The sequence below is a fragment of the Lepidochelys olivacea genome (assembly GCF_965140295.1).
Source record: "Lepidochelys olivacea isolate rLepOli2 genome assembly, chromosome: 1".
In the NCBI taxonomy this organism is placed as follows: Eukaryota; Metazoa; Chordata; order Testudines; family Cheloniidae; genus Lepidochelys; species Lepidochelys olivacea.
This window is the reverse complement of record NC_140411.1, coordinates 251,462,236-251,488,908: the sequence shown is the minus strand read 5'-3', so window position 1 is coordinate 251,488,908 and position 26,673 is coordinate 251,462,236. Positions and strand designations below refer to the sequence as shown.

Sequence of the window (26,673 nt, the reverse complement as noted above, 5' to 3'; positions counted from 1 at the left end):
AAGCATAAGAAGTTAAAACATGTTGCAAGAAACCATTCAAAATGAAGTAGGCAACTGAGACTTCAGCAGTCAGAGGACAAAAGGGAATTAGTGGGTTACAGATTGTTGTAAGGAGACATAAAAACAGTGTCTCCATTGAGTCTATGCTTTCTTTGTAATTATTGGTCTGTATTTATATATCAAAGTAATAAGCACATTGGAAATACCAAGGATAGAGAGAATCTGGAAGTCATTATTTCCACTTAGGATAGAAAAGAATGGAAGTAAAAGTGCAGTTCCAGCACTATTATAACAATGCAAAACTTGTACTACCAATGAGGGATTCAAAGAAACGGGAAATATTTGACTTTAGGGGAGTCCCTGTGTATTCTTCCTGAGGTGTAGTCCCTCCTCAGCACTAGTAAGTGGTTAACTACAGCTGGAGGACAGGGGAAAGAGGTGTGCAATTTTTACTTTTTACTTCATGATATTTTTAAAATGGATATTTTTGTACAGATATGGAGTGAGAGATTTGAACTCAAATCCACAGTATTTTGCAAAAGTGATTTTTTCTTAAATTAAATTAAATTTTGGTGAATGTTTCATTGTCTCATAGTGAAAACTCAGAATCACATAGGTGACAGGCATGTAAACCAAAGCAACTTTAAAGGCACTTCCTCCCCTCATCAATTCAATGTTCACATGAGAGAAGAGATATATTTTCCTTTGTGCAACGGCTACCAACACCCTTATTTTACCAAGGTGGTAGCTCTGTAAAGGCCTGAGAAAGACTGAGGGCTTGGCTACACTTGTGAGTTAGAGCGCATTAAAGCAGCCCAGTGCGCTCTAACTCACGATGCGTCCACACTGGCAAGGCACGTAGAGCGCTCTGACTCCGCAGCTAGAGCGCTCCTGGTAATCCACTTCGGCGAGTGGAATAACGTTTGATGCGCCCCCGCTGGAGCACCGCAGCAGCAGTGTGGACCCCCTGGTCTGTTAATGCACTCTGATCGGCCTCCAGAAGTGTCCCACAATGCCCGTTCTAGCCACTCTGGTCATCACTTTGAACTCTACTGCCCTGCCCTCAGGTGACCAACCATCAGACCTATCTTTAAATTCTCTGGGAATTTTGAAAATCCCCCTCCTGTTTGCTTAGCCAGGCGTGGAGTGCTCTCAGTGAATCTTTCCAAGTGACCACGCCTCCCCGCGCCAGGCTATCCCCAGTATGGAGCAATGGTGAGGTGCTGGACCTCATCAGCACCAGAATGGGAAGAGGTGCTCTGTGGGATAGCTGCCCACAATGCACTGCTCCCAATGCCGCTGCAAGTGCTGCAAATGTGGACACGTCAGTGCGCTTGCAGCTGTCGGTGTTGACAGACTGCAGCGCTTTCCCTGCTGCGCTCTACGAAGGCTGGTTTAACTCAAAGCGCTCTACATTTGCAAGTGTAGCCATGCCCTTAAGTCTAAGCAGAATTGTCTGTATGTTCAATGTTAGGACTTTTTTATATGGAGACACGCAAGAAAGGGAAGGCAAATCAATTAAAGGCGTGAAGTCTATGCACATCAGTGTGTTAACTTCCATCTGGATGCTTTTATTCAGGAGTAAAGTGGCATTAGTTCACTGTCACTAAGTTGCAAACCAACAAGAAAACAGCAGCAACAATGAACAAAGTAAAGAAAGAGTATTGCTAGCTTACCCACAAACAGGTCCATACTCCTTGATCAGTTTTGTATGGTTTTCCCAAAATCCCTGAGTAAAGAGAAAGAGAGTTACCACAGTATTATCATTGACTATATATGGCATTACCAGAACATTTGAGATCCTAGAATGCAGGGTTACCAACACTCGTGATATCTGGTGTTTTTCTTAAATCCCAGCTCCTGGAGTAATGTTACTATATGAGAACCTCAGCTTTCATTTAAGAAAAAACAACATCACCACAACTTTCTGGTTCTCCAGGTTGCAGAAAGACACTTGAAAATGTGAGCTCTAAAGGCTCAAAATGCAAATACAAGGCCAAAGAAAATTTTTTAAAAAAATTTTAAGCCAATCTTATGATTTTGGGGCCTGACTCATAATCTTTGTATGTTTGTGCTTCGAAATGCACAAAATGGAGAAACTAATAGAGAGTAGGAATATGACTTACTCATTGCACACAAGAGAAATAAAGGGAAAAAAAGTAAAAAAAACCGCACCAATAAAACATTATCTCACAAATAAAAAAACCCTGCTTGGTTCGAGTTTAATGCTAAGTAGTCACTGGGGATAAACAGAAAAAATAAACAGCTTTATTTTAACAGACTTATTTTGAATTTTTACTTTTTGTGTTTCACTCTCGTACTTGAAGAAAACTGGTATCCATTTAGATAAGGAAATTTATTACTATACTAAATTGTTACCTACCACATAAATACAATTTGAGTAGCAGGAGGGGAGGTATAAAGTGCTTCCCCAAAAGTGAATAAACATGATTAAGACAAAACTATAGTATTCAGAAAATCATATGGTATTGTATTTATCACTTAGATAGGGAAAGTAACTGCAGTATGACCTTGCTAATCTGCATTTCTATAATCCATGGGCTATCTCCATTCTCAGCAAAGAGTCACTAGCAAAATGGTGCATTGAGGTCGCAGATGAAGACTTTACTCCTTTTACAACATACTATGGAATATTGGCTAAAGCAGTATGAAATATAAATAATTAAATCATAGTCCATATAAATGTATGAAACACATTGTAATGCAGTATCTGTGCTTTTGTTGTTGTTGCTTTTTGCACTGAAATAATTCAAAAAATCTGGCAGTTGACAAGGGCTCCCCCATTTAACAGAGCAAATTAAAAATATTTTTTCTACTTTAGATAAAATTAAATACAATTCTTTTTTAATAGGCAGTTGTATAGGGTTTTTTGAATTCTTAAAGTAAATCCACGTTGAACTTTTAATTTTTTTAATCGCAGGGTTTTTAACATGTGATTTGTTCCATGGAACTGAGTTACCACCAGTTTCGTAATCGTGTGTTTATTTGTGTTCTAATTATATAACAGAAAGATAGAGTAAAAATATCAGCGAGCATAATGACTTTAGATTTTAGAAAACATAATGATGAGAGGAGATGAAATTTTAAAAGGAACAATTTAGGCTGAATGTCAGGAAAATCTTTCTGAGACACAAGATGAGTGAGGTAATCTTTTTTATTGAACCAACTTCTGTTGGTGAGAAAGACAAGCTTTCAAACCACACAGAAAGAAAAGGAGTACTTGTGGCACCTTAGAGACTAACCAATTTATTTGAGCATAAGCTTTCCTGAGCTACAACTCACTTCTTCTACAGGACTGGGGAAAGAATTTCCAGCCTTACAGCAAAATGCAAAGTGAAACAGATTGTTTAGCATAAGTACTTAGCACATATTGTAAGAGACCATTCAGGATAGAGTTGCTTGAATGTTTGTCTCTCTCATAGCCAGCAGAAGTTGGTCCAATAAAAGCTATTACCTCACCCACCTTGTCTGTCTAATATCCTGGGACCAACACTGCCACAACTATACTACATAGAACAATGGAAGATATAGGAAGGTCTAGAGTTCTATTACCCTGTCAGCTTGTAGTGATTCAGTCTTCACTGGCAGGGCTCCAATAAACACTAAAGCTTATGTCCCCTGGCATAACTCCCAACAAAGGGGTGTGGTGGAAACACCACCTTGTCCTTCCCCTTAAGTGAATCCTGCCTGAAGCGCAGCAAGCCTTGCAGGTTAAAGGAGGTGCATTTGCAACTTCTTTGCACCGGTTGAGGTGCATTTGGCCCTATGAGGTATTATTGTAGGGTAGCCCCGGATTGTAACTGCAATAATAGTCTGCACATATACCGTGATTGAGGATCTACAAACCATTGAGCAGCTGTTTTACAAAGAAACTGAGGCAGAGAGCTTTAATTGACTTGCTAAATGCCACACACTGTATCAGTGGCAGAGCTAAAATTAGAATTTAGGAGCTCTACCTCCTAGTCACGTACTCAGTGCATTATCTACTGCTACAGCTTAAGAACAACAGGGGTGGTGGTGGTGATGGAGTGGAGGAAGTGAAATAATTTGTTAGTCTCTAAGGTACCACAAGTAAGCCTTTTCTTTCTGCGAATACAGACTAACACGGCTGCTACTCTGAAACCTATAGTTTTTCAGGAATCAGGAGGAAAATGTAGCATAGACTATGCCATTTGTAATGATACCTAAGTGCATGAGTGTTGACCTTGAATTTACCACTTTAACTAATGTGTCACAATCTCTAATTGTAAAAAAGTGGGCAGTTATGCTGTTCCAAGTTAGAAAAATCACTTCTCCTTTCTCGTTTTCTGAAAGGCTACAGAATGTGACTGATCACAAACACCACCTCAGGAAAAGGTTTTTAAATTGCACTTGGCCCTCACAATTAGCTGCCATCCTGCTGATGGGCCATTATCAAAGAGATAACACATGCATGCAAGCTGAAGGATTCCTTTCCTGAGGAAGGCATATTTAGCAGCAACTGGTACACCATGGAAACAGCAGCTGAAGTGGTTTAACTGCCTGAAACCCAGAAAGCTTTTTCTTTACATAGTTTGTGCCAGCTTCCTCACAGGATGTTTGCATTCTCTCCTCTCTTTGATTGATTGTAAGTTATCAAATGTATCTGTGTACAGAACAACGCATAGGGCCAAATTCTGCTCTCAGACACACACAGCCCAGGTAGAACTCCTGCTGAAGGAAATGAGAATTACAGCTGTCAGGGAGAGTAGAATTTGGCCACTAGAAACTACCTTAAGCAATTTCATGTTAAGATTTCAGGCTGTGCAGCACATAAATCAGGGAAATCAGAAAAGACAATGTGGACTCAAGTCTCCATTTTTAAAAGTGGATTCTCCCAGAGAAGGATTCCCTCTCCCCCCCCCCCCCAACACACACACTACTGCATTCACCAGGTTACTTCTCCAGACTCTCAAAAGACCTGTGTTGCAGAGACCTTCCCCTCCAGTTGAGAATGGACAGAGGCATCTCTGTCCGGAGTCACTGTATCCAATGTTTTCAGAAATGGCCACTAGTTTTGTATCTCTCAATTTTTGGATGCTAAGCATGGGACATCATGGACCTGTTCTTCTGAGGTGCTGAGCACCTTCAGTTCTCACAGACTTCAAGTGGAGTCCTGAGGACTCGGCACTTCTAAAAGATAGGGCTCAAGGTGATTCAAGCTGATTACCAGAAAAATGGAAGCATCAAAATTCTGCGGCCACTTTGGAAAATGTTGGGGCTCTGCAATTTGACAACAGATCATATGACTTGTGAAATTAACTAGGGTCCTTGCTGGGATCACAAGAGGCAGGGTACAATGGTTTTAATGAGAGCACATGCGCTGGGATGCAATACAGGTCTGTCGTTGCCCACAGCTCAAGAATTTAGTCAACAAAATAATTTCTACAGGAAAAACTTCTTCTAGAACATAGGGTAGCCCAAGGTACTTAAATGGGAACACAAGTGGTATTGGACCACATGGTAATGGAGATATGTCACTCAAGCACCACTGAATGAGCAGCATTCTAATTTAAGAATAACAGAGAACAGATTTATTTTATTACGTGTTTATGACAAGTATCACCTTGACAGACCTGGAGACAGCATTCCTCTCACCACAGAACAAATGAAGCATGAGCAACAGCATTTCCCTCACCACAGAACACATGAAGCATGAGCAACAGCAGTGCAAGCTTCCTTGCATTGCCCAGTAAAAAAATGCCTCAACTCTGGCCTGAAATGAACATCTCTGCGGTTTCATGCCCATTCAAATGTTGGCTTGAGAATATCAGTTGTGGTGTTATCTGATGCCAACACCTGTTCATGAGGGACTGGACAGACACCAAGTCTCTTCACCTAGGCCACTCAAAGGTCACTACCAAGATAGTCGGGATTCAAACCTGTAACCTAGAAACCAAAGGCTCCATATCCCATTACTAAACCCATGTGCTGTTCGGTCCCTCAGTCATATGTTGTATTTTGTGTCATGAAGATATTCTTAACTGGAGCATCACTATTTAAATATCCATATCAAATAAAGAGAAAAAATCCATATAGCTATCCACTTACATCAGGTAACAGAAACTAATAGCATTTAGGGCTGGGACTTTTAAAAGGAGCCCAAGGCAACTAGGTACCAATTCCCATTGAAATCCAATGGGTTTTGTGTGCCTACCACCCAAATGATCATATATATTTCAAAACATGAGCTAGCAACACTTGAATTATAATAAGGCCAGAGCTCACTTTTAAGGAATGACTCCCTGGATGGTTCAATCTCCTCAGTAATAATCATAGAGGAAACACTAGGAGGCCAGCAGACAGCAAGGAAGAGAACCAGAGTGAATTTCTATCCAGCACTATTCTAAACCATGTACATAGTTTGTTTCCTTTGATCATCATTCCTAATAGCTGTCCTTTGTGTGTAATTTGGTTTAATTTATGTGTGTGCCATTTCAGATTTTAAAAAACATATATAAGCCTTCCAAATTTATTAAAAACAGCCTTCCTACCCTTTATAGTTATTAAGAGAGGTTAGTGTTATGCAATTATGTTAATCCTCATTTGTAAAGGCTAATTAACTGAATGCTAATTGAATCTGCATATGAAAATTAGGACAATGTGTTCTCATTGTACAATTATAAAAAATTACCTGAACTAAATACCAAGAAAACTGTAAATTATTTTTTACCTTTATTCGCTATAATACTATCTATTAACAATGGCCTTTGCTTTGCAAAGAACTGGCTAGACACAACCCTGAGTTGCTTCTACAAGCCTTTCATTTTGAAATGACTATTTTCCCCCTTTGATGCTCTCTCTCTTAACCAACGCTTTATAGACATGACTCCTTTCCCGGTGCAGAAGCTGTGTTTGTATCTTTCTCTAGGGTCCAAGCCAATGCCACCCAAAGTACTAGATGGCATGAGATGATTCAGTCAATAGCTAATACCTTGCCCCAAAAGCTCAAACCCATCACCTCTGCAATACAGCATACACAAGGCTAGATAACAGATTATCACTGCACTAGCCTTTCACCCCAGGAGACATGGGGTCAAATTCTCATTCAAGTCACAAGGAGAAATGAATCCTGTCTTATTCTAGTCTCTCTATGTGTCTGTTACAAAACAAAGACAGTTAGCAACAACTATCAGCCTTTGCTCCAAAGAGCCAGAGACTGTAATATCAAGAGCTACAAGAGGGAATTAACAAAATCCCATCACACTTACTAGTATTAGTTGAATCTCCCCATTAACCAGGTTAAGACATTCATTCAGAGCATTAGTAATTATAACCTCACTTTCTCCTACCTCCACTTTCAGACATGCACATTATCTTCTGTCTCAAGGTCTTGTTGCACTTTACAAACATTAGGTTAGCCTCACAACACCCCAGAGATAGGTAAGTGTAAATCCTATTTCACAGATGGGGAAACTGAGGTTCAAGATTAAGTAATTTGCCAAATGTCACACAGAAAGTCAATGGCGGAGCTGGGAACAGGACACAAATTTCTGTTTCCAAGCTCTGTGTCTTACAAGACCATTCTTTCTCCTCCATCTTTCATAGGAACACAGGACACTATACCAGACTGAACCATCAACAGCCCTTCAGGTTTGATGTTTTCTGCCTATGGCTATGTCCTATGTCTGAAACTTAAAAGGAAGTCAGAGTCAAAACCCATATATCCAACCAACTGTGCATTATTTTACATAGAGGGAGATTTCTTTCTGACCCCTGTGTTCAGCACCAGATTCAACTACCCTTATCTTAATATACATGACCACAAATGTAATTAGTCATAAAATTATCCAGACCTTTTAAAAAAATCCAGCTCACTGATTTCCTGCAGTGGTGAATTCTCCAGGCAGACTATACTGTGTGAACTTTTATTTGTTTGGAAGTTAACTGCCATTAACTTAGATCTTGTTCTTATCTGATGTGTGGTTGTAACTGCAATTTCCCTGTTTATTATTTATATCTGTGGTTCCCAAATTTGTTCATACTGCAACTCCCTGACAAATATTTTAAAACATGGTGGCTCCCCACAACCAAATACTGGGTTTCTGGGGAGGGGTTTTGTTTTGTTTTAACAACTCAGCACCCTAGACTCAAGAGCACTAGAGTTAGGACAGCTTTACAGTTTTATTCAACTGTATAGTTTGTTTAATGATATTATCTGATCAAATCTGGGTTTTTAAAACTATAATTTGAAAATATGGATTTATTGGCATGTTCAGACATAGCTGAAGTATGATTTGAGTGAGAATAATGGGCCTACTTCAAACTGCACAGTGTTTGGTTGAATCTCTGACTGATTTATGTCTGGCACTTTCTCCAAGTTTAAATTTCTATGTTTAGTTTTCACAGAAATCCTTGTTGAAAACTCAGATTTACAGAGATCACGGGACGCAAATGGAAGCAACACTTCCACAGCTTCATCATGGAGTTGCTCATACTCTCCTTCAACAGAAATCCAGAATTTGTGAGATTTGAAAATTTGGTCTTCAGTATGTGATCACCTGACAATTCTAAGATATTTTCTTGAGCCAAGATAAGGTTGGAACGGAGACAAGTATTACGAAAAGCAGATTTTTAATCCAATCGGTATCATCTTCTTCAGCCGCACGTTTGCTACCTGCAGGCTGAGCACTTGGTAAAAACTGTTCCATTATACAGACGCAACTTTTTCTCCTTCAGCCCCCTTCCCCTAGGAAATCTCTCAGCTGAAAGCCACCTGCTGGAGTGGAGGACAAAGAAAGTGCCAGCAGCACAAGACAAAGACCCACAGATAAAATGCAGGATTTCCAGGTTTATGGATCTTGGGTGGCAGATAGAACACGCCTGGTCGGGATTCTTGGGGTGTGTCTGTGCAGATTGGTGCCTGTGCTTTTTCAGGGAGTTTCTTGAGCAAATGGTGTAGTTTCTTTTGGTAACCCTCAGTGGGATCAGAGGGTAATGGCCTGTAGAATGTGGTGTTAGAGAACTAGGACCCTGGTGCTATTCACATTTTTTCTTATCATGCAAAACTTGGGGTAGGGTACAGGCTCATCTAACCCTATACGTGAACCAGTACCAGGCCTGGTCATTGCTTGGATGGGAGGCCTCAAAAGAAAACTCAAGCACTGCAGGAAGTGGTGTTATTTATTTAGTAGGGGGTAGTCTCTGGGACTTTTTTGAAGCAATTCCCCAGCATTTTGCTAGGAAACGCTGTGTTGGTGAAATGGGAGACTTAAAATCAAAGCCACTCTATTACCTGTGGTCACTGAAAAGCCCATGTCCAAGACTGTGGAACAAATTCCCCCAGAAACTAAACATCATTACAAACCTCACTACCTTCCGCTCCAAGTGCAAGGGCACTTCTTTGACCTCATCTTCTCTTGCACACACATAGTGCGTACACTTAAGCCTGGTCTACACTACAAAATTTGGTGACAAAAGTGTGGAGGTGTACACACTGAAATGCTCCTCTTGCTGAATCAGAACTTCTTTTCCACTCTGGAAAGGTCTAGCCAGTCCCAGCACTCCGGCTCTGCCGTTCAGGATGCAGGAGAGGGGAGCTCCAGTAAGTGATCATTTTGCTTTGATACTGCACAGTGACAGGAGATTGAGCTCTCATGCATTTCCTTATATGGCAGAGGAGGGATAAGGGACAGAAACTAACAACAGAATCTGTCCATCTATGCAGTGGGGCCACAGTGGAAAAGTTTGTTAAGGTCCATGGGGATGTCTCTGGAATCCTCCATAGAGATCTCCAGGAAGCTTTCCTGTAGGTATTCTGCAAACCTCTGCCGAAGGTTCCTTATCAGAGCTGCTTTGTTTCTCCCCCCGCTGTAGGAAACTTTGCCGTGACACACGGCAATTATCCCTGCAGAGACCAGAACGGCACACAGGTGAGCAGCATATGGAGCCAGTCTGAAACCACCACACATGCAGAAGATGTATCCCTGCATTCTGGGTTACCATTAGGAATAAGATATTTGGCTCAGTTACCCTAGCCTGTGGAAAAGGATACCAATATTCAGAATAGGCTCCCTAGCCGCTTATAGTAACCCCCTTTGCAAATCACCCTTTGTCCCTTCTTGCCCTTTCCCCCTTGCCCATCCTCTCTCCGCAGTGAACTCCCCATAATTGGGGCTCGCGGTGACCTGTGTGCTAGCCAAGGGACAGTGAGAAAGAGGTGTGTGTAACTTTTGTGATTCATGGCTGCGAGCACACTCACAATACTGTCTCTGTTCATTGTTTCTTTGCCTTCTGCAGATGTGGCCTTGAGAACACACTCCTCCACACCAGTGGAGCGCCTCTATCAGACCCAGGAGGAGTAAGGAGGATATGTTTCACAAAATGCTGCAGTCAACAGATGCAGCACAGAATGAAACAAGAGCATGGAGGGAGACAATAAATGAAAGACTGAAGCTGGATAGCCAGGAGAGGACATAGGAGCAGGAGCGGATGAAAAAGCTCCAGATATGTTGAAGTCCTCATTAGCCTGCAAGCAGAGCAAATCCACACCCAACTCCCCTTCCAGCCACTACAGAACTTCGATCCACGCCCTCCCCAAAATCCCCCACCGTACTCATCATGTGTTCCTGGTCCCTCACAGTGCCCCATGCACTCCATGCCTGGGGACTGGTTTTCCAATGAAAACTGGAATTACACCCAGCTGTGAGAGCCCTTACCTCGAGGCTGTTCCTTATTTTCATGTCCCCTGTTTGTCCAAAATTTTGTGTTTTATCCTGTTATTAAACATGAGTCTTTGAAATAAAATGAATCTTTATTTGTGACATATATACATACATCGCTCAGAGCTAACATTGAAACACATTGGCTGTACATAGGAATATTTGCTCCTTGCAATTAATGTTCGAGAAGCAAGCACTATAGGGGTAATTCATGGCAGCAAGTAAACATTGCTTTGCCGAATGCATCACATACTGACACATTACTGGGAATCATTGTCAAAATGTTCCTTCAAAGCCTCTTTGATTTGAATAGCCTCCTGCTGCGCCCCTCTAATTGCCCTTGTATCTGGCTGCTCAAAATCAACAGCCAGCCGATCAATCTCAGTGGCTCACCCCTGGGAAAACCTTTCCCCATTTGATTCATAAATATTATGCAGAGTACAGCAGGCTGCAATAACTATCAGAATATTTTCCTCTCTGAAGGCTAAACGGCCAAAAAGATAGCACCAGCGACCTTTTAATTGGCCAAAGGCACATTCAATGCTCATTCGGCACCTGCTGAGCCTGTTGTTGAAGCGTTCTCTGCTGCTGTCTAGGTTCCTGGTGTAAAGTTTCATAAGCCACAGAAGCAAGGGGTATCTGGGGTCTCCAAGGATCACTATGGGCATTTGCACATCCCCCATTGGAATCTTCTGGTCTAGAAAGAAAGTCCCAGTGTGCAGCTTTCCATTGAGTCCAGTGTTCCAAAAGATGTGTGCATCATACACCTTCCCTGACTACCTGCACTGACGTCAGTGAAACGGCCAAGTTGATCTACCAGCACCTGCAAGACCATGAAGAAGTAGCCCTTTCAGTTGACGTACTCCAACCAAAGATGGTTGGGGACCAAAATTGCGATATACGTTCCATCTACCACCCCACCGCAGTTAGGGAATCCCATCACCTCAAAGCCATCAATTTTTTCCTATACACTACCAAGAGTCACAGTCCTTTGTTGCAGGAGGCGATCAATGGCCCTGCACACTTGCAACACCACAGCTCCCAAGGTGGACTTTCCAACTCCAAACTGATTTGTGACTGACCAATAGCTGTCGAGAGTTGCCAGCTTCCACACAGCAATCGCCAGTCACTTTTTCACAGTGAGGGCAGCTCTCATTCTGGTATCCTTGCACCGCAGCTCCACACACAGTTCCAGAAAGATGGCTTTGCGCGTCCGTAAATTCTGCAGTCACTGCTTGTCATTCCATACGTGCATCACAATACAATTCCACCACTCAGCGCTTGTTTTCCAAGCTGAGTACTGTTATTCCACTGTGGTAAGGTGTCCCGTGAATGCCAACAGAAATCTTGAACTATTTGTTTCCATGGCAGACAGCAGGGCAGGCATCACTGATTCACTTTCTGTTTCTCAGCTCATGAAATACTGCAGGACCAGCTGTGTTGTGTTCACAATGCTCATAGCCACTCTGGTCAGCAGTTCAGGATCCACACTGCTAGGTAGAGATGGCAGGTGCACAGTTTATAAGGGCTGTTGAAAAACAGCGTGAAACGAAGTAGAAAGCCCATGGAATGATGGGACGGAAAGAACTGCATCATGGGATGGCAAGCACGTCCCCATGACGCACTGCAATCTGTTCCCAGAGCTCTCAGCAGCAGAGGGTGGTGAGTTGTACAGTGGGATAGCTACCCACAATGAAACACTCTCTCTGTCAATGTAAGAGCAACAACTGTGGGCGCACTCAACTGAAACAAGGAACCTTGTGTGGAAGGGCTCCACCAATGTTATTAAATTGACTTATGATCATCAACAAAACTTAAGTCAGCTTAACTCTGTAGTGTAGACATGACCTTAGTAAATAACTCTCCCCCCAAAAAAACAAAGTACTACCCTGCACCCACAATTCTTCCACTGGCAAGAGGCTGAGAGACAAGTTACTGGAAGCTGATCATATACTACAGTGACGTGAGTGAGGTATAAGAACCTGTGTAGAATAGAACAGATATATTACTTTTTGCAACAAGAGTGTTGGTCCACCATCCTGGTCAAACTTCGACTGGTTAAGTACACTTTTTCAGCTATGAAAAAAAAAACAACCCTGTAGTTTCAGTGGGATAAGTTACTCTTTATGTTCTGTTCTGAACTGCAAGGCAGTGTAATAAGGCTGCTATTTTCCACTCCGTAGGTGGTTCATATGATCCATATATATAAAAAACACACAGTCATGCATAAACTAAGACATTCATGCCAAAATTTTAACTCACTAACTATGGACTAGAGAAAGAAAATGCTGAATTATACTCTGAAAGGTCTAATGGAACAGCTACAGTATCCCAATTACCACACTGATATTTGAGCAGGATCAAGAGAGAGTTGATAAGAATTGCCAGAAAGAGTTGGAAAAGCATAGGGAGACTGGGAAGAAGGCCACTGAGGTACAAGACAACACTGAGGACTGGAGAAATTACAGGCCACCAGCCAAACTGAAGTTTGGAAAGCACCAAGAAACAACATAGTGGCAACAATGATTAGTGAGAGGGGTATGGGACAAGCTTCTAAGGGGCAAGGAGCTGGGTCTAGAATTGAACTGGCTCATACATCAATCACTCATTTTTGTTTGTTTCTAGATCACCAGTTAGGGCCAACTTCTAGAAGACTATAGGGGACTACCTTGTAAATCAGTTTTAGCGCTTCATGACCTTTGATGAAAGTACTAGGGTTGCCAACCCTCCAGGATTGTCTTGGAGTCTCCAGGAATGAAAGATTAATTTTTAATTAAAGATTATGCCATGGGATGAAACCTCTGGGAATATACTCAACCAAAATTGGCAACCCTACTATGTACCTGCAACATTTGTCAGGGGCTGATGGATGAGGCACACTTTCAGCTGAGTTCATCTGCCCCATGAGAGGGTGGCTTGGAGACTATGTTCAGTACAAATGCTGCACAGAATATGATGCCTGGGCACAATGCATGTAGTCAAGAGGAACTGCTGCTCCCTCGAATTAATGAGATTACTAGGAAATCAGATGTATTACAGAAAGCAACCACTGCCTAGGACAAAACGCTGAACCCACTGATCTTTCCAAACACATAACCTATGGGGCTATAAGAGGGGGAACAGCAGCAGGTAAGCACAGCTCATTAAAATCCCCAGTTATTATTGCTATATAATTATTACACATAAAAACTACATTTAATGAATATTCTCCAAGTTGCCAAGTCAAACACATCTATGTTAGGAAACGCCAGAATTCAAACGATAGCCTTTGGAACCTTGGACAAGACAAGGAGTAATGGTCTCAAGTTGCAGTGGGGGCGGTTTAGGTTGGATATTAGGAAAAACTTTTTCACTAGGAGGGTGGTGAAACACTGGAATGCGTTACCTAGGGAGGTGGTAGAATCTCCTTCCTTAGAAGTTTTTAAGGTCAGGCTTGACAAAGCCCTGGCTGGGATGATTTAATTGGGGATTGGTCCTGCTTTGAGCAGGGGGTTGGACTAGATGACCTCCTGAGGTCCCTTCCAACCCTGATATTCTATGATTCTATGATTCTATATGCATTATGGGACAGTCTTTAATTACATGATCACATGCTATTTTTCCACAGGACTCCTACCTCATTCAGTGAACAGGATGGACGGAGCTCACTTAATGAGCAGATATTCAATATTGTGTTTTGCCCTTGTTGTTCAATGTGTGGCCCCAGGCTTTATTTACTGCAGCTATTCAAACCCTGCTCTGACATCTGAATTATTAATTTCCTCATGAATTTTTCTTTGGTGCTCATCACTGTATCAGAGTGTTTCACAAGCAATTTATTTTCACAACACACCTGTGAGATAACAGGGTAGTATCATCTCCATTTTACAAAAGAGGAGCTGAGACACAGATATTTAACCTCAAAAGTTTCCACTAATTTGGGATGCCCAATCTGGACACCTAAGACCAATTTTTTCAGACTACTTAGCATTATATAGCAATGTATATGTTCAAAGCACACCTCCATTGAGACTGTCCTCTCTCTTCCAGCAAGCCCCTGCTTCATTCACTAAACACCTTCCAACTTTTGCAACAAATGAAGTGAGGTCCTACAGACAACAGTTCTTTTAATGTGACCCTGATTCAATCCCAGAGCAGGGTCCATTCTGTGTACTGAATGCGGCAGGGGTCATGTGGAAAAAATGGAATGTTATTGTGTCATTAAAGACTACGTCATAATGCACATACACAAGGAGGACAAATAAAAGTTGCACAGCTCTTGATACCGGACGAACTATTGTGGGATGTTGCAACTGGAATTTCCCCACATACCAACAAAAGGACAAACAATTTTTGCGGTTCTGCCCTCTTCCCCATGAAGATAATCATACAAGTGGATTCTTCCCATCAGCTGAGTTTGCAGCTCAGAGAACATGGCAGGAGGAAGATAAAACCCTTAACAAGAAGGAAGTGATTATCTCTAAGCTGCTTGGACTCCAGGGGGCAAGGATTTCTAGGCACAAGCAAAAGATTACCCCGGGGGGCATTCTGCACCAAAAAAATTAAAACTTCTGCACCAAAAAGTTCAAAATTATGCAAATTTAATTGTCAAAATAACACTACATAATCACGCCAGTTTCAATTATTTTCGTAATTTATTTCAAAATACCTGTCAGCAAGTATGTCTGTAACAATACAGACACACACAAAAATTCCCACAGGAGTAGAGAGTTAAATAAACCCCTATGACAACCCAGTTCCTGTTTCTCTGCTCCCTTTCCCCTGCCCCAGAGCCCAGCCAGGGGGCCAGACACTCACAACCTCCCACACCCCGCCCCGAGCCCACCTGCAGGGTCCCCCCCAACCAATACACTCCCCCCCCCAAGAGCCCAGCCGCAGGTACCCCCGGTCCAGATACCTGCAGGCCTCCCTGGCACCAGCTACCCGCACCCCGATACCCAGAGCCCAGCTGCGGGGCCCTCCCTTCCCCAGACACCCATCCCCCTTCCCCCGCATCCCAAGCCCAGGGATCCGGAGGGAGAAACAGCCTGATGCTCAGTCCCAGGCTTGCACGGAGTTTCCTGCACACCACCTCCTTCCTTCATGGCACGCTGGGAACTGCAGCTGCCAGGAACCCTCTAGCTCCCTCTCCCTCCCCCCAGCAGTGTCTTCTAAGTGCAAGCTGGCTCTGCCGAGTCCAGTTGCCCTTAATGGCGGCTAGCAGCACTGCAGTCCATTTCACAGAATCATAGGACTGGAACGGACCTCAAGAGGTCATCAAGTCCAGTCTCCTGCTCTCAAGGCAGGACTAAGTATTATCTAGACCGTCCCGGACAGGTGTTTGTCTAACCTGTGGGGGAAGGAAAATTCTTATTAAGTTTATACTTGATAATTGGTTGGTGAAATCTAGGTACAGCACTCACAACTAATTGGGGGTTTGTGCCCTGCTTACTGACATTCTAGCCTGCGGTACAGACTCATGCTCTTCAGTCACTGCAGGCAGTGTTACATTCCTCTACATTTGAACGAGACAAATTCCTCCTCCACGCTATCTGGGTGCCCGGCGTGGGGGGAGAGGAGGCGGAGGGCGGTCATTGAGAGCACAGGAGACACAGACTTTCTGCTCTGAATTCTGGTGTCTGGCCGTATCCCAACCCACAGCAGCCATTACAGGGAAAAGCTGGCTCTGATCCTGTAGCCATGGGCTGGTGGGAGCATGTCCAGTCACTCTGTAGGAATAGTGCATGCACAGTCCAGTCATACCTATAAGCTGTGAGGGAATGCAACACACTCAATCGCTCTGTGAGGATGGCACTTGAGCTCTTTGGTCACCACTAGGAGCTGTGAGGGACCTACGTGAGCATGCTCAGTGTGCCAGAGAATCTGGAGATTTTAGCTGCTAAAATTGAAGACGTTTTTACTGAGCATGTGCAAACCATGATTTTTATAACTTGAACAAATTTGAACAGATTTTCCTGGGAACAGCAAAAGGCACATCCCTGACACGACCCACCCCCCTTCTCCAAAGCATGAAAGAGCTCGAGAGTATTTCAAAGAAAAGGTCACCAGAAGTTTTTAACATGGGCAAAACAACATATTTTCTCTGGTCTCATACTCAGAAACAGCTGACCATTTTGGCTCATAGTTTCCAAAAAAAGTCAGCCTGAGGCAGACACCTACTGTGGGCAATTTCTACCCAAACAGTTTAAGTTTGGCAAAATAATAAACAACTGAAAAAGGGATCTTATTATGGGAAGTCCTGAGCAACCTCAATAATAGGTGGTGCTATCCCCTTATAATAATATATATTATTATAATAATATATCCCCTTATACACTAAATATGCAAAGCTTAGTTGAGACTCTTGAGTGGTGAACAAATGAATAAAAATAGGAAATTTGATCTGAAAACAATGTGATTCTATTCTTTCAAACCTTTATCACACTCAGTGTCTAGACAGAGTGAGTGTGTAGGCTGCGTGGCAGAGGGCATGAGACTGGGCTCTGTTATTTTAGAGATGGGTTCTATTCTCAGCTTTGGCAGAAGAGACCTTTTGCAGGTTTTCAGTTATCTCATCTGTGAAACAGATGAATGATATAGCCATCCCTCAAAGGCTGCAGTACAAGACCCTGGCACAAGGGCTGTGACCAGAAAGATTAACAGCAGTCAGTAGAAGAGCTGGGCATGGAACTCGTGCTCTCTGGCTTGTAGTTTAGCTAACCTTCCGCTAGACTACAGAGCACTGTATGGAGGAGGTCACTCTGTCTGTCTCTCTGATTTTACTTCCCCAAGATCATGTGACAAATTGAATAAGAAATGACTGCCTGCCGCAGGGCCCAAAAATCATATTACTCTCAATAAAATTGCACCAGTTGGCAGCACTGCACTTTCTTTGTGATTTTTTTTTAACATTAGCAGTATAAAACCCTTAGTATGCATTTCTTACAGAGTGGTAGGCATGGGAAGTTCAAATTAGGAACTCTGTATCTGGGAGTAAGACAAAATAATATGATCCCATGCCAAGAAATGTTGGATAACCAACAACAACAGGGCCTAAACCACTCTAATGGTGTAAATTTCCATTCCTAGCTTGCATTGTTGAGCAGAGAGAAGGGGGAACAACAAAGCTGAGCTGAGAAAGGCTCAGATCCTGACCCCAGCTCTGGCAGAACAAAGAAATCATAAAGCTGGCCTACCTGGGAAGTTGCGGATTCTGCCAACATAAGGGACTCTCCAGTTGCTGTAGATCTAGCTCTGCCCCACCCACTCTCTAAGCCCCAACCCTGTATTTGGGCTACGTCAGGGGGAGAGGAAGGGGACATGGCTGGAGGGCTGTTGCACTTGTGATCCATTACTAGGAGATATAATTTAGGTCAGTGGTTCTCAACCTTTCCAGACTATTGTACCCCATGTAGGAGTCTGATTTGTCTTGTGTACCCCCACGTTTCACCTTACTTAAAAACTACTCGCTTACAAAATCAGACATAAAAATACAAGTGTGTCACAGAACACTACTACTGACAAATGTCTTATTTTCTAATTTTTACCATATAATTATAAAAATAAATCAACTGGAATATTATTATTGTACTTACATTTCAGTGCACAGTACACAGAGTAGCATAAACAAGTCATTGTCTTGTACTGACTTCTCTAGTGCTTTTTATGTAGCCTGTTGTAAAACTAGGCAAATATCTAGATGAGTTGATGTACCCCCTGGAAGACCTCTGTGTACCCCTAGGGGTACAAGTACTCATGGTTGAGAACCACTGATTTAGGGCATCCGTGAGGCTCCTTTAACTTCTCCTTGGTGGAATGAATTGGTCCCTGGCAATCCTAGAAACCAGAGGAGCACAAAGGTGGCAGGACAGCCACGTTTTACCCATGATCCTCATTACTAGTCACAGCCCAGAGGATTGGGCTAATATTTCCTCTTTTAGTTCAAGATCAAAAAAAGAAGACTGATCCTTATGTTATTGCCTATAGTAACATCAAAAGCAAGTACAAGATGAAGAGGGGCAGACAAACAACTTTCTAACCGTTGTTAAAATTAGAAAATATATATATACATTTGTAAATTAATCGCTTAACATCCCATAGTTGATCAGATCATCCAGAATGCAGCCAGATTTCTCAGGTCTCCTCTGAAATAAGAGAAGTTAGTTCTACAGGACAATAGGTTGGATCCAGAAAAAGAGACTGCCTTGAAACATTTGTTTTGAAGCATCTTCACCCCCCAAATTCCTATCTTTTTGGTTTTCAACTTCCATAACAGACCAATTGGACATTTATTTTGTGCTAGATGCTAAAATCTCTTCATGCCTTCTAAAGAAAGGAGCAGGAGAAATAATTTTTAGCTTGCTCTTTTTACAGTAGCATAGTCAAGGGGGAAAAAACAAACAATTGCTAATCTGTGCTCTTGACCATTTAAAAATAATCCCAAAATAGTCTGCTAAATTGTTTCACCCTGAGCAAAATTACTCATAGATGCATACGCATGCACACAAAAACAGCATCTACTGATGCGGTGCTGTTGGTGACTGCAATCAAGGAAGCAATGTCATTACATTACACATTGTGAAAAGACCACAAAGTTGTAATTATTCTTTGAGATTTCCACAAAGCACAATTATTAAGCTAACATTATCCCAATATTGTTGCAATGGAGATAACATGATCAATATATTTCCTGGATTGACTTTTTTACAAAAAAATATTACTAGCACATTTCACAATGTAACAAGATTTAGACAAATGCATTAACCAATTTTAGTCCATGATCAGCAAAGTCTTGAGGCAATAGATTGCAATCCATCTCATGTTTATTATTGTATCGAGACACTAAATGTCAAAATATTTGCTGCAAAAGTACATTTTCCTTGTTGAAAGTCAAGAGAAATTGTAATCATTCTTTGGAGAAGGATTTGACTCTGTTTAGTCATATTTTTCTGATACTTTTAAGACAAACAGCAACATAATAACCAAACTGATTGAGGGAGAGGTGGTGGGTTAGTAGCTTTGTATTTGAACTTTGCATTTTTTTTTGTTTGTTTATTCCAGTGGAGATGCTATGGCTATTCATATTTCCTATATACGCACACTCCCTGCAACAACAGGAGAGAGTGAAAGGCAAGCAAGTCTTGTGATTAAAGCAGTGAACTGGAATATCTGCTCTATGGGTTCAGTTTTCAGTTTTGCCACAGATTTTCTGTCAGCTTTAGCATGCCATTTACTATCCGATCTTGTGTCCACTAAAGTGAATGGGGAGCTTTGCCATTGATTTCAATAGGCTCAGGATCAGAACTTTAAATCTTTTGTGCCTCAGTTTCCCCATCTGTAAAATGGAAATAATGCTTCCTTTCTCCAACCATGTGTCTGTCTTGTCTATTTAAATTGTAAGATATTGGGGGCAGAAACTATGATATTGTGTGTTTGTGCAATGCCTAGCACAATAGAGCTCCAATTTTGGTTAAGCTTTTAGGTGCTACTGTATTAACAAACATCAGGTTCAAATTCTGGTATCGCTGTTTCAGTCCTTCATCCTCCTCAGGAAGACTCCAGGCTGTTTACTGTGCAAAGTCTCTTGGGGGAGCCTTAGGGTCCTTGCTCATAGAATTTTCCCTTTCAGGGTATTGTGCTGTGATTGGCTGCCATCCACCCAATCCCAGAGGTGGTGGCATTTGGTTGATGTTGTTTGTATTTCAGCCAGAAGTTTCAAATGTGGGTGCCTGAAGTTAGATGACTAAATCAGTGGCTTGATTTTCAAGGGGGCTGAAAATCAAGAGCACCCGTTAACTTCAATGGAATCTGCAGGTGCTCAGTACCTCTGAAAAGACGGCCACAAGCTTAGGTGCCTAAATATGGATTTACCTGCGTAGGATTAGGCACCAATATTTTGTTCACAGTTTGTAAAGCACTTTATATAAAAATTATTATTTGTTCCACCCCTCTCCCGCCTAAAGGCCTCCCACTGGTCAGTTCTGTCTCTTTCCATGATACAGGCAGGAGCCTTGGATTGGCTGGAGGAGATCCATCAAGAATGATCCATCAAGGATTAAAAATGTTGCCTGCATAACAGATCCAGCCCTTTTGGCCCAAGGGGTGAGTGACGGAGTTAAGAAGTCAAACTCGAAACCCCAGCACACAGTAGTTCTGCTGACACTACTGTGCACCCTACAGCATCCAAGAGCCCAGGCTCCAGCCTGAACCTGGAAGTCTACACAGCAGTGAAACAGCCCAGCAGCCCAAGCCCCGCGAGCCCGAGTCGTCTTGCATAGGCCAGCCAGGGGTGTTTCTTTGCTGTGTAGACGTCCCCTGAGAGACTAGGGACTCATTTGTGCCACTGAGGGACAGCCCAGGGGCACACTGCCCCTGGAGGAACCCAGTCAAATTCTACCCCAATGAAACAGAACTCCTCCCTGAACTCCCCACCATGTAGGGGGAGCGTACTGGCTGCTACACCTCTCTGGGCAGTGCAGCTTACACCTGCCACTATACCCAGACCACTCTGAAGGCTGCTGTGAAGGGGGAGAGGAACCATGGCCTTGCCTTCTCGCCTCTCCCTTTGGGAGTAGCCCCTATAGTTCCCTGAGCAAAAAGACTGCAATTGTTTGTAGTCCTTATGTGGGTCACACAAGAGTGGTTGCAAAGGTTTTTGTGTACTCACTCCACTGCACACCCACATGGGATGGGCACTTAGCAATTTGCCCATGGCCACAAGGAAATCTGGAGCAGAGACAGTAATAGAACCTAAGCTTGCACCCCTGTGCTGTAACCACAACATAATCTTTGCAGTCACAGTTACAGTGCTATGGAGACAGGGTAGTACGGGCTGAAAGCACTGCAGAGAACAGAGCCAACATCCAGCATAAAGGATGAAAAGGGACTTTAATGCTACAGGAATTTAAATAAATAGGGTGAAGAGAAAATTAAAGGGGAAGTCTAAAAAGCATACTTTATATAAGAACCTTGCACCAAACTAACTATATCCTAACTAGAGCTATGTATTCTGGCTGTGTAGGAACCCAAAGATCTCAGTGTATTCTTCTTTTGCCTTAGGGAGCCATTATAATTCAAGGTTTGGTCTTCTCACGGTACGTTCTCCATTCAGGAAATGAAATAGCATTAGACAGTGAGATATTGTATTTTGAGGCCTCCTATATGGCTCTGTGGGGCATTAAAAGTATGGAAGTAAAAATGTAAACACAAATATAAATACGAGATCCTGCATACTCCAGGTTTCAGAGTAACAGCCGTTTTAGTCTGTATTCGCAAAAAGAAAAGGAGTACTTGTGGCACCTTAGAGACTAACCAATTTATCTGAGCATGAGCTTTCATGAGCCACAGCTCACTTCATCGGATGCATACTGTGGAAACTGCAGAAGACATTATATACACACAGACCATGAAACAATACCTCCTCCCACCCCACTCTCCTGCTGGTAATAGCTTAACTAAAGTGATCATCAAGTTGGGCCATTTCCAGCACAAATCCAGGTTTTCTCACCCTCCGCCCCCGCCCCCCCCCAACTCACTCTCCTGCTGGTAATAGCCCATCCAAAGTGACCACTCTCTTTAAAATGTGTATGAAAATCAAGGTGGGCCATTTGAGACAGGCCAGTCCTTGCCTACAGACAGCCCCCCAACCTGAAGCAAATACTCACCAACAACCACATACCACACAACAGAACCACTAACCCAGGAACCTATCCTTGCAACAAAGCCCGTTGCCAACTGTGCCCACATATCTATTCAGGGGACACCATCAAAGGGCCTAATAACATCAGCCACACTATCAGAGGCTCGTTCACCTGCACATCCACCAATGTGATATATGCCATCATGTGCCAGCAATGCCCCTCTGCCATGTACATTGGTCAAACTGGACAGTCTCTATGTAAAAGAATAAATGGACACAAATCAGATGTCAAGAATTATAACATTCATAAACCAGTCGGAAAACACTTCAATCTCTCTGGTCACGCAATCACAGACATGAAGGTCGCTATCTTACAACAAAAAAACTTCAAATCCAGACTCCAGCGAGAAACTGCTGAATTGGAATTCATTTGCAAATTGGATACTATTAATTTAGGCCTAAATAGAGACTGGGAGTGGCTAAGTCATTATGCAAGGTAGCCTATTTCCCCTTGTTTTTTTCTTACCCCCCCACCCCCCGACGTTCTGGTTAAACTTGGATTTATGCTGGAAATGGCCCACCTTGATTATCATGCACATTGTAAGGAGAGTGGTCAGTTTGGATGAGCTATTACCAGCAGGAGAGTGAGTTTGTGTGTGTGGGTGGGGGGGTGAGAAAACCTGGATTTGTGCTGGAAATGGTCTACCTTGATTATCATGCACATTGTAGGGAGAGTGGTTGCTTTGGATAAGTTATTACCAGCAGGAGAGTGAGTTTTTGTGTGTGTGTTTTTTTTTAAAAAGGGGGTGGGGGGGTGAGAAAACCTGTATTTGTGCTGGAAATGGCCCACCTTGATTTTCATACACATTTTAAAGAGAGTGGTCACTTTGGATGGGCTATTGCCAGCAGGAGAGTGAGTTGGGGGGGGGGGGGGCGGAGGGTGAGAAAACCTGGATTTGTGCTGGAAATGGCCCAACTTGATGATCACTTTAGTTAAGCTATTACCAGCAGGAGAGTGGGGTGGGAGGAGGTATTGTTTCATGGTCTCTGTGTATATAATGTCTTCTGCAGTTTCCACAGTATGCATCCAATGAAGTGAGCTGTGGCTCACGAAAGCTCATGCTCAAATAAATTGGTTAGTCTCTAAGGTGCCACAAGTACTCTTTTTCTTCCTGCATACTCCCTAATTCTATCTGACATGAACTCTGCAAGGCTCTTTATTAAAATGGTGGTCTCCGATATAAGGTCATTTACTGGGAAATAGGCTACAGTTAACTCCATCATGAACAACTTTTCCCTCTTTTTAGTTATGAAGAGTCCTTTCCAATGAACTTTTTCTATAATGCACATCAAGTCTAAGGACGTCTGCAAATCTGGGAAACAGCTGAAAGATAGCCTGGTGACCCTTCTGGTATATTTTCTGACCTGATCAGGTGTGTTCATCCTTTTTCAAGTGGTAAACCTTGTGAACACTAATAGATGAATCACCAGCTTGTTGGTCATTTCCCATTATGTCCTGTTCAGTCAGGTGCCTCGTCAAGCACCAAGGGGCCTTTTGGCAGGTCACAACCTGTCCTGGCCTTAATTCAATGAAACACTCCTCCTTTCCTTGCAAGCAACGTATATTGGATAATAGTAAATGTGCCCTGAATCCATCAAAACTTTGGGACTCCCCTCTAATCTTTTATTCTGACTGCTTCCTTCCCTCTCCTCCCCCCTTCCCCCCCCCCATAGACTCTTCCTCCCAGTCCCCATCTTTTCGTAAGACCTTTTCCCCTTTCTTTCAATGGAGTCTTTAATCTTCCCTTCCCCAGGCCCACAAACCCTCCTAGACAATTCATTGCTGCCATCAGGCTTCCATGCCATCAAGCCCAAATATCAGGTACACAAGGATCCTGCCGTCATCTTACCTAAGAAATGTTTTCACCTTTGGCTATTCCACAAATTGACTAAGAACCACCAGATACAGTGTGTAAGAAGCAGAGCTAGTCAAAAGATGGGAAAGATGATTTTAATGGGAAAAAAATCTAATTACTCCCATTTTGCAGGATTCAATCTAGAACAATTTTCTTTGTGTTTTGTGGATTTTTTTTTCAAAATTTCAAATGTTCACTTACCTCCCTTTTCTGTTTCTCTTCCCCACCCTCTTTTTGTCACTGAGTGCAACAGAACGAATAATGTCCAGTGGTGAGGAGGATTGTTAATTTTGTTTCCTTTCTCCTTTTTCCACTCTAACTTTTCAAAACTATTTCATCTTGGAAAGTTGCACAGTGACAAAGTTACAGTGGTTTGTTTTTTCTTTAGCAATCCTGTAACTTTTCCAAAGTTGAGGAAGTTTCAAAAAGTTGCTGAGTGGAAAAAGGAAAAATGGAATAAAACCAAAAGCAAAACGTGTGAGGGGAAAATCCCTAGATGATATTATTAATTCTATTGCCTTCGATGATGAAAAAAGAAAAGAAACAAATCAGAAGTTTAAAAAAAATTGTTTTCAGAAACCAAACCAAAATGAAAATTCCAGTTGCAATAACAAATTTTGTTTTGATTTTGTTTAGAAATTTTCCATTGAAAAATTGACAATTCCCAAAAAAATAATTGCTTTTGATTAAACCCTGTTTTTGGTTGAAAAATTTCAAATGAGCTCTATTAAAATGAGGTCTTCACCTACAAAAGCCCACCAGCACTTGGAATTGCAGTTTTTTGCCTGAGGATTTAAAGAAGTATTTTTATTATTATTATTATTTTAATACAAGTCAGACAAGTCAGTCCTTCCTTATTCTTCTGTTTGTCTAGTTAAGTTTCACTTTTGCTACAAAAAGTATAAATAAAAATATTGGCCTCCCAGAATATGTATTTCCACCCACATCGGTGCGATGGCAGCTTTACTCCTATGCAATTTATGCAGCCACACAGGGCCCTACACCACGTCACATGCCCAGAATACTATCCTTAATACCTCCTCTGTTGTCCCATCTGACTCAGTGAGCCATGTCAAAGATTCATTTCCCCACCTGCATTACCCAGCTGCTCCCCTTGTGGAAAACTGCACTTTGTCTTCACTTCCTGACTCATACAGAGTGAGTCATGGAGGCCAAGCAGCCTCATAAACTCATGTTCCTATGGTGGCTAACAAGATCTGAGGTGTGTTACAGATGAGGGTGGAATGTCAAGGATATGAGGGTACATGGTTGGAGAGGGAGCTGTACAGAGCCCTCCACTTGTTATTTAGCATAAGGACCTGCAAAACCGGGACCAGCTAGCTGAGAGACTTCCAACCTATACACGGCTACACTTTCCTGCTTCTCATTATCACTCACTCTCCAATCTTTCCAGGCCAAGCTGATGATTGTAGCCCAGCCTTTTATTTTAAGAAACGGCTCATGCTGTAAACATTTTTGATGGAGTTAGGGCTATGCAGCACTTCTAACAAAACCCTAATGAAAATAAATCGGTATGTATTTACCATATGCTGAAGAGCACATGGCTAATGCATTTAGACACTACTAATAAAAGAAAAGGAGTACTTGTGGCACCTTAGAGACTAACCAATTTATTTGAGCATAAGCTTCATCGGATCCGATGAAGTGAGCTATAACTCACGAAAGCTTATGCTCAAATAAATTGGTTAGTCTCTAAGGTGCCACAAGTACTCCTTTTCTTTTTGCGAATACAGACTAACACGGCTGTTACTCTAAAACTGCTAATAAAGTTAAGATTCAGCTAAATGTGCTGGCTCATGGAAAATGCCTGTTATCAGCAACCATTCTGGGTTATCTATAATACCAGCACTATAACTGATACCTGGCCATTATTATAAGTAGTTGTATTCATTTGGATGGGGAGTTCTTTGCATTCTAATAAAGGCGGGGAAACAGAGTCTGGACTCACTAAGTTCTAACTTTAAAGTGGGAGGGAATGAATGCAACTTAATTGATGTCAATGGAGATGCACCTATTTAATATAGCAGTGATTCTTTTATGTTCTGTATTAAGTTAAGAATCCAAGAGACTTTTCTTGGCCAATACACATTCTCCCCAGGCCAATAACTCACCAACATGACGACAGCATATATTTAACAGATTGCCATTATTCTATTCAGATTATTTCTCCCTTCTTAAGTGTCTGTGTACAAGGTGTTGGATTCAGAGCCATGGATTCTGAAGTCCTTTATTCATGACGTTGTGTCATTCTTCAAATGAGACACACGGCGAAGGTGCTGACTCCTTACAGTCACCAGACAGAGGAGTTGTTACCCTGGAGTTCAGGCTAAAGTGTAATTTGGGTGGTTACATTTTGCCTACCTACAGCCCCCTAAAATTACACTTGGATATACTTCACTTGCTGACTTAAACTGTTGTT

At 42.3% G+C, this 26,673-nt stretch overlaps 1 protein-coding gene across 4 annotated transcripts in view; it reads right to left on the bottom strand.

Annotated features, from left to right (window-relative positions):
- The window catches only part of TBXAS1 (thromboxane A synthase 1), a 324,038-nt gene that overhangs the window by 201,694 nt on the left and 95,671 nt on the right, over positions 1-26,673 (bottom strand). For all 4 annotated transcript variants that reach the window (XM_084632610.1, XM_084632611.1, XM_084632609.1 and 1 more), the window contains one exon: positions 1,677-1,729. In XM_084632610.1, coding sequence (XP_084488736.1) covers positions 1,677-1,729 — 53 coding nt within the window. The remainder of the gene's footprint in view (positions 1-1,676; positions 1,730-26,673) is intronic.